The sequence below is a fragment of the Trichechus manatus genome, unplaced genomic scaffold, assembly GCF_000243295.1.
Source record: "Trichechus manatus latirostris isolate Lorelei unplaced genomic scaffold, TriManLat1.0 scaffold00082, whole genome shotgun sequence".
Lineage (NCBI taxonomy): Eukaryota > Metazoa > Chordata > Mammalia > Sirenia > Trichechidae > Trichechus > Trichechus manatus.
In genome coordinates this window covers 8,628,658-8,637,270 of record NW_004444018.1, presented here as the reverse complement: position 1 = coordinate 8,637,270, position 8,613 = coordinate 8,628,658, and the positions used below count along the sequence as shown (strand labels likewise).

The following is an 8,613-nucleotide window of genomic DNA, read 5'->3' as shown; positions in this document are numbered from 1 at the left end:
CCACCCCAGGCTGAGGAAGTCAGGGCCACACTGCAGATGCTCACGGCCCCCACCGCAGGCTGAGGAGGTCAGAGCCACACTGCAGATGCTCATGGCCCCATCCCAGGCTGAGGAAGTCAGGGCCACACCACAGATGCTCAGGGCCCTACCCCACTCCCTGCCCCAACCAGACCACTTAGAGATAAAGGCTGCATTTAGAGAACCATTTCCCCAAGTTCTGGTGTAAACGTAATGCCAGGCTGCTGACCACAGAGAACAAGTTCATTTAAAACCTGGTTCGTGGTGCTGAGAAAAAGACTTCACTATAATTTTATTGTGCTGAATTCAAAATTTGCCCTTGGAATGGTTTTGATTTTTCAAAAATGCAAAATTACATTTGAAAATAGAAGTCAAATGGACTGAAATACTATTTTTGCATATCTCTGAAAATAGGGTAGTGGTGCGGAAGACTACAGAGTGAATTAAAACAAAACAAAAAAACCAACCAGATGGATGGATTTTTTCCAAACTGCCTTTATCAAAAGAGATGGACCTTGAACAGACAGGGTTCTGCAGAGGACACAGAGTTTGCCAACCCCTCCATATCAAATAATCTTACTTTCCATTTTTTTCGGGCTGCAAACTTCTTGAATTTCTCCATGTTTACTGCTGATGCTTTTCTACTAAGTGCTTGCTGTGTATCTTTAGGCTAAAATGAAAGTCCAAGAAAAAAAAAATTGTTTTAGAACTCTCAAATTACAGTAATAAGTTATATGGCAACTTTTGAAAACTGCTCATTAGTCAGTGTGTTGACACACACTTTACCTCACTCAAGTAACCTACCAAGGTGGGATAGTTAGTATGCAGAACCTAGGAACCTAGTCTTGGGGGGAGCTAATTCTTGTGGCTGAGGGTTCGAGAGCCATAAAGACTAGATCCTGGGGAGAAGAGAAAAGTTTAACTTGGAGCCAAGCTGACTGACAACTTTCGACACTGACAGTTTGAGAATGGCAAGATTCACAGCCAGGCCACGTTACAAGACATTTTAACTTAAATGTAAATCAAGTAATTTAGAGCTGGGATGGACCTCAAACCAAAGTCAAATCCAAACTCATGGCTGTAGAGTTGATTCCAACTCATAGCAACCATATAGGACAGAGTAGAACTGCCCTGTAGAGTTTCCAAGGCTGTAAGTCTTTATGGAAGCAGACTGCCACAACTTTCTCCTGCAGACCGGCTGGTGGGTTCGAATTGCTGACCCTTCGGTTACCAGCCCAGCACTTTAACCACTGTACCACTAGGGTCGGAGGGGACCTCAGAGGTCAGTAAGTCTGGCCGATCCTCCAATTTGGTTGTTGTTGCTAACTGCAGTCGAGTCAGCCTCAACTCGTGGCTACCCCATGCATAATGGAACACTCTGCCGCCCAGATTTACACCATTCCCATGATTGGATGTGGACCCACTGCTGTGATTCATAGGGTTTTCACTAGCTGATTTTTGGAAGTAGATCGCCAGGACTTTCTTCCTAGGCCATCTTAGGCTGGAAGCTCCACTGAAACCTGTTTAGTATCTTAGCAACTTGCAAGCCTCTTTTGGCAGGCAGGTGGATACAATCTAATCTGTTAGTTTTCTTAGAATATGGCACAACAGCAAGCACAATATTCCAGATGTGGTCTGTTGCTAAAATCCATAATAACTTGTAATACTCTAGGACAAATGAATTCAATTATGCCTTACAATACTCAGGAGTTGCTGGGTGTTGCACATGGTTAACATGCTCAGCCGCTAACCAAAGGGTTGGAGGTTCAAGTCCACCCACAGACACCTCAGAAGAAAGGCCTGGCAATCTGCTTCTGAAAAATCAGCCATTGAAAACACTATGGAGCACAGTTCTACTCTGACACACACGGGGTTGCCATGAGTCAGAATCGACTCCATGGCAACTGGTCTGGTTTTTGGCTATAATCACTTCAAGAGCAACATAAAATGTAATTTACCTTGATCCAGGGATGCTGCAAACTGTCTTGAATTGTCATTCTTTTCCTTTGGGGGTAGAGGAGGGAGAAAAAAACCAAAATGCTGTGACTAGAGCAGCAAACACTGAGGTTGTTTCCAGGCTGGCCAAGCTGACCACACAGACACTCCAGAAAATGCAGCTTGGGGCCTGCTCCATGGGAGAAAGCCGAGAACTACATCGGTCTTTCTGTGATGATTTCACGCTGCCTGTAAAAACGGACTGAGCAGGTGACAAGGGCACTGCATGTTCTGAAGTGTTTCCCTTTGCCAGGCAGAAACACCCAGGGGCTGAGGAACACCGTTGCTCACGCGGAATAGAGTCAACGCTCAGTTAGCTGAGGCGCAGCGCCTTTTGGGAATACCAGACACTCACTTTGGATCCTTGACCAGAAGTCTTCTTATGAAATCTTTGGCTAGGGCACTGGTATTACTGAAGTATTCTTCCTCAAATTCATAGTTGACGGCAGATACATTTGCTAATGTTTCTTGCTTTGTGTCTCCAAGAAATGGGGAGGCCCCACTTAAGCTGTTAGAAATAAAGTGGGGCACAGAACATTCATAATGATCTCTCGTGTTGCCATTCTGTTCCTGTAATATCTGATAAGGGAAGTGTGGAATAAGATTATATTCTGGCCCTTGGGCAGGCACTTTAGAATTCAATTACATTTTATAGGACAGTTAACCGTCATGAATAAAAGCATCAGCATAATGTAGAAGACTCATTTAAAAAGTTAATTTGGAAAAGCGTCTCGTAGTTAAAAATCTCTTTTTCCTATTTTCTCAGCAGTCACAGACAGCCACGCTTTCCTTCAAGTGATTATGCTATAGTTTCTGATGAATCATTTAGAATTAGGAGAAAATGTTGAATGAGCATAAACCAAATGTGTTCTTGGGGTGTAAAATGACTATGTTTACATAAAAACCACACATAAGTGGGGGAGATCAACCTCACACATTTAACGATTAATAAAACATATGGTCTCATAGAAAAAGGCTGAGAAGGGAGCTATTGATTTTGGTACTTACAGAATGTAAGTTATTACTCCGACGCTCCTAAGACACAAAAACAAAAACAACAAAACAGGTTAGAAGGACAGTAAAACAAACCAGAAAGATACCACCACCCAGACACGCTCCTTACCACATGTCCGCTTCGAGACCAAGGGGTTCATAGTTGACTATCTCAGGAGCTAAGAGGAAATAAACACACACTTAGCTGGGAAGGAGACACATACCAGAGTCTATCTTCATGTATAAATCAGAAACATGGGCCAGGGAAAATGGTCCTCCAGCAGAGGAAATTTTGCAGCACAATGTTTATGAGAAATAACAGAAACTTACCAACAAACTCTGGTGTCCCAAATATGTTTTTGAATTCATTTCCAAAGTCAATTTTGTGGGCCAAGCCAAAGTCAATGATCTTGATCCGAGGTTTGGGGACATTTCTATCCAAAAGCATTATGTTTTCAGGCTTTAAAAAAAGAAAAAGAAAAAGAACAAGCTATGATGCGCTATAGTGAGGACAAGGATGACAGAATAATTCTTCTCTTCTCCTGAAAAAACCTCGAAAAACCTGTTTCCGTCAAATTGATTCCAACTCATAGCAACCCTATAGGACAGAGTAGAACTCCCCCGTAGGTTTTCCAAAGAGCAGCTGGTTGATTTGAACCGCCGACCCTTTGGTTAGCAGCTGTGCTCTTAACCACTGTGCCACCAGGCTCCTCCCCTAAAGAAAGCAACCAAAAATTAGGGAGACAGAGTAGTTGAAAGAGAATGCCAAGAAAAAGAAATGTCTTGGTTTGGATTTTTCCAGAAGCAAATCTGAGACGAGGATTTGGGTACAAGTGGTGTATGTGGAAAGTCTCCCCAGGAAACAGTGAGAGGACAGGAAAAGGAAGGAAGGAAGGAAGCTGATGCAAGGTGTCTTATTAAGGTGTGGGTGACTGGAGCGAAATCCCTCTGGAGAACTTGAGGAGAAAGTAGAACTCAGAGTGATTCCAAAAGGAAGCAGGAGGAAGTTGGGGGGTTTATCCACCATCTCCCCATCTTCCACTGTCGAGCGCTGCTTGTGTGGGCATCTACTCTTTGGCATTTTCAGCTCCTAGGGCCACAGAGTCACAGGTGTTTGCAGTAAGCAGCCTTTGGGGTGTCTGCATCTGCGTGTGTTGAGAGGATACAGACAGGCTTTTTTTATTATGTTAAAAATATATATAACACATCTGCCAATTCAGCATTTTTTTTACATGTACAATTCAGTGATGTTGATTGCATTAATCATGCTGTGCAACCATCACCCACATCCTCTGCCAGATTTTCAGATGGGGTCTTGCTATCTCTGCTACAGTAAGTATGGAGAAAATTCGCCCCTCTCTGAAGTCTGATCCTAGCGCCAATTATCTGAATCATTCAATTGACAGTCGAACACACCCTGCTTTGTGACATCTCTTCTCACCGTCTTGAACTGTGACTGGAATCTTACATTGTCACTTCCTGTGTCACATGTTCACGTCTTGTCTTTCCAGGAGACCATAAACTCCTTGACAGCTGGGAATACAACTTACGCTCCTTTTTATCTCCCATCATGCCTTACCTCCAGTCAGGCAGAGACCCCAAATAGCTATCCTCAGAGTTTGATCTGATTGAGTGAGGCCCATAAACTTTGCATCGAAAGGAGAGCACAGCTCAAGTCACCTTCCAGGTTACCTCCCAAGAGCCACAGACAAATTCTGACTCATGGTGACCCCATGTGTTATAGGGTAGAACTGCTCCAAAGGAGGGTTTTCTTGGCTGCAATTTTATGGAAGCAGATTGCCAGGCCTTTCTTCTGTGATGCCTTGGGTGGGTTCGAACAACTAACTTTTAGGTTAGCAGCTGATCATAAGCCACTTGTGCCCCTCCAGGGACCTCCAGGAGCCACAGGGATGGTGAAAAGTGTGTCAGCCTCTGGCCACTTCAGGCTGAAGATGCACCAGTAATCAAGACCAGTCCTCTTGTTTAAAGACCTCACTGGTAAAACCCCTCCATTCTTCACCACAGATTCCACAATATAATCATTCATCTTAAGCCTCTATCTCTCAAAAAGATTAGGAATCCCTGCAGCAGGCATACATTATTTGCTTGCTGATTTATATCGATAATTCTGTTTGATCAACTCATACAGGAAAAAAAAGTATCTCTTTCAGAAGCTTATTTAACGCCTCTATTTTTCTCAGAAACAAACAACGCTGTGGTTTGCATATGCTTCTCCCAGGCTCACCGCCAGCAACATACCTTAAGATCGAAGTGTGCAATCTGAAGGGAGTGCAGGTAGTACACACCACTGAGGATTTGTTTGAGGAATTCGGTTGCTTCCTCTTCAGTCAAAGATTCCTTTTCAGCTAAGAAGTCAAATAGTTCGCCACCTGCAACACTGAGAACCAGGAAGCCGAGGTTATTGATGACAACTGTTTCACACTGATTTGTTCTCTCATGGATTACTGGAGTACTCAAATTCCAGGCAAGAAAATAGCATAAAGATAATGCTGAAACAGCTAGGCACAAGTCATTACACCTTGGGAATTCTGCATTAAGGTGCATTTGTGCTTGATAAGGAGCCCTGCTGGTGCAGTGGTTAAGAATTCAGCTGCTAACCAAAAGGTCAGCAGTTTGAATCCACCACCTGCTCCCTGGAAACCCACTGGGCCAGTCCTACTCTGTCCTATACGGTCGCGATGAGTTGGAATTGACTCAACGGCAAGGGGTTTGGTTTGCTTTTTTTGGTGCTTGAAAGCACTTGGGTATAATTTTCCTAATGTACTATGTTCACAACTGAGGGGCGGGGGCAGAGATATGATCCGGGAAAAATATCAATAATTCTTTAGAATACTTTAATTAAACCTGTTTAGAGGTGAAGTCTTAACTCACTGATAAAAAAAAAACTACAAGTCAACCAAACCCATTGCCGTCGAGTCGATTCCGACTCACAGTGACCCTATAGGACAGAGCAGAACTGCCCCATAGAGTTTCCAAGGAGCAGCTGGTGGATTTGAACTGCTGACCTTTTGGTTAGCAGCTGTAGCTCTTAACCACTATGCCACCAGAGTTTCCACAAGTCAACAGTGTATATTATTTCTGGACTATATCTTCCTATCCCCATTAGAGAGTGCCTGGAGAGTCCATCATCTGTATGTTAATTACTTTCTTTAACCGAAACCCACAAGATACGGTCTGACAAGTTTTTCTTTTTTGTTTTGTGTTTATTTAATATGTAAATGTTGTTGTTGTTGTCAGCTGCCTTCGAATTGGCTGGACTCATGGTGAAACCGCATACAACCAAATGAAATGCTGCCCAGTCCACCGCCACCTCCATGATCGGTTGTAGCTTAGACCTTTGTGATCCAGAGGGTTTTCACTGGCTGATTTTCAGAAGCAGATTACCAAGACTTTCTTCCCATACTCTGGAAGCTCCGCTGAAACCCATTCAGTGTCATAGCAACACACAAGCCTCCACTGACAGACGGGAGATGGCTGAGCATGAGGTGCATTAGCTGGGAATTTAACCTGGGTCTCCCGCATAAAAGGCAAGAATTCTATCACTGAACCACCAATGCCCTTAGTTATATGTAAATACTTATAAATTCATTATTATCACGTTTAGTAATGAATCTAACACAGAGCTTGATTAAAGAAAATAAACTTACACAAAACTGAAAAGCACACGGTTATTTAAGGATTTCTTCAATCTGACTCCCTTACCAGACTCAAACTCCCATGAGGGCAGCTGGTGGCTCGTGTCCCCCTGCCTCCCAGCGCAATGCAGGTGCTCCACATTTATCAAGGGGATGAATTAACAAACTCCCCTAGGAAAGCCACGGTGGTGATTAATGGCAAATAACAGGGAACTTTTAATAAGAGTTTTTATAAGTTAATCTTTATCAAGTTTAACCATACATTCGCAACATAATAATTAACTGCAATTATGCACATAACTGCTGTGTTCATTATCTGTCTTCCAGCAAGACAGCTCCATAAACATTATACCTACCATATCTACATCCATACAGAGTAAGAAAACTGAGATCTGAACGACTCAACAACAACCGAAGAGCAGTTTTCTTAACGTGTCAGACTTCACCCCTTCACCCTCCAAGTCCAGGTCTTTCTCAGCGGGGTCAGTGCCCCCTGGAATCAGAATCGCTTGGGATATTTTTAAAAGTGCAGATCTGGGCTTCTAAGTGTTCACGTAGATTACCAGAAACACAATGACTATGTTTGTTTACCCTACAACACTTGTTTTTAAAAAATGTGGTCCAAATGTATGAGCAGAATGAAAGATAAGACAGCTGCTTTGGCAAGATTCACACAGTGAATCCAAGGGCACGTGCATCTTGGCCTAGAATATTTGGTCCCTTTTATTTTTCCCTTTTTAATATAATGTTCTGTTTGGTGAAGGTATGGGTTCTTTGTAATTGCGTTAGCAGTTCTTTGTCTGCTTTGATAGTTAATTTAATGAAAATGCCACATTAAATTAAAAAAAAAAAAAAAAGTGGATTCTGCACCTCACTTCCAACCTGCTTCATGAAGAGTTTCTAACAGGAAGGACTGGGAAACTCAGCATTTTGAACAAGTACCCCAGGTGATTCTTTGTCAGTGTTGTTAGCAGCTGTTGAGTCAGCTCTAACTCATAGGAACCGCAAGCACAACAGAATGAAATGCTGCCAGGTCCTGCACCATCTTCACAATCGTTGGTATGCTTGAGTCCGTTGTTGTGGCCACTGTGTATTTTGAGTGCTTTCCAAGATAGGAGGCACATCTTCCAACACTGTATCAGACAATAGCCTGTTGTAATCCATAGAGTTTTCACTGGCTGATTTTCAGAAGTAGATTGCCAGGCCTTTCTTCCTAGTCTGTCTTAGTCTGGAAGCTCCACTGAAACCTGTCCACTGTGGGTGAGCCTGTTAGTATCTGAAATACTGGAAGCACAGCTTCCAGCATCACAGCAGCATGCAAGCCACTGCAGTATGGCAAACTGGGAGATGGGTGGTGGAGGTGATTCTTAGCACACTAAAAACTGAGAGCCATTTTTCAAAGTCTTAAGTACATGTTCCTGCCTTAAGTACAAGACCTCCCTCTGATATTTAACTTCAGGATGTTTATCAGGAGGCTGAGGTGACTGGTTCACCCCTGAGGCCCTTCCCCAGGAGCCTGGCGGAAGTGAAAATGGTCCACCTGACTCCTCCCTGGGCCCTGAGCATCAGCCACAAGGAGGGATCTGCTGGATGGGAGGGGCATGCCACAGAGCCTGAGCCCAGCCAGGAAGCAAAGGAGCCCCACCTAACGGGGCAGAGGCCTGCAGTTGGCATGGGAATGCCCCTCTCACACATCCCTCAGCCTCCACTCTTGGGAGACACAGGTCTGCTCCGCCCTCTTCGCGGCCCCCTAGGCTTTGCACCCACACGCTGTCTCCCCACTCAACTCCTGGAAGCCCTTCCTCTTCTCACTTAACCCAAACGTCAGCAGTTCGAATTCACCAGCCGCTCCCTAGAAACCCTACAAGGCAGTTCTGCTCTGTCCTACAGGGTCGCTATAAGTTAGAATTGACTCCATGGCAATGGGTTTCATTTTTTTTTTTTTTTTTTT

General features: G+C 43.8%; 1 protein-coding gene across 1 annotated transcript in view; it reads right to left on the bottom strand.

The window, feature by feature from the left end:
• Positions 1–8,613, bottom strand: part of DAPK1 (death associated protein kinase 1) — a 246,519-nt gene that overhangs the window by 82,870 nt on the left and 155,036 nt on the right. The window contains exons 4-10 of the mRNA XM_023735844.1: positions 5,266–5,404; positions 3,337–3,466; positions 3,137–3,185; positions 3,022–3,048; positions 2,369–2,521; positions 1,977–2,022; positions 599–688 (exon numbers count right to left, since the gene is read on the bottom strand). Of these exons, the coding sequence (XP_023591612.1) occupies positions 599–688; positions 1,977–2,022; positions 2,369–2,521; positions 3,022–3,048; positions 3,137–3,185; positions 3,337–3,466; positions 5,266–5,404 (634 nt within the window). The remainder of the gene's footprint in view (positions 1–598; positions 689–1,976; positions 2,023–2,368; positions 2,522–3,021; positions 3,049–3,136; positions 3,186–3,336; positions 3,467–5,265; positions 5,405–8,613) is intronic.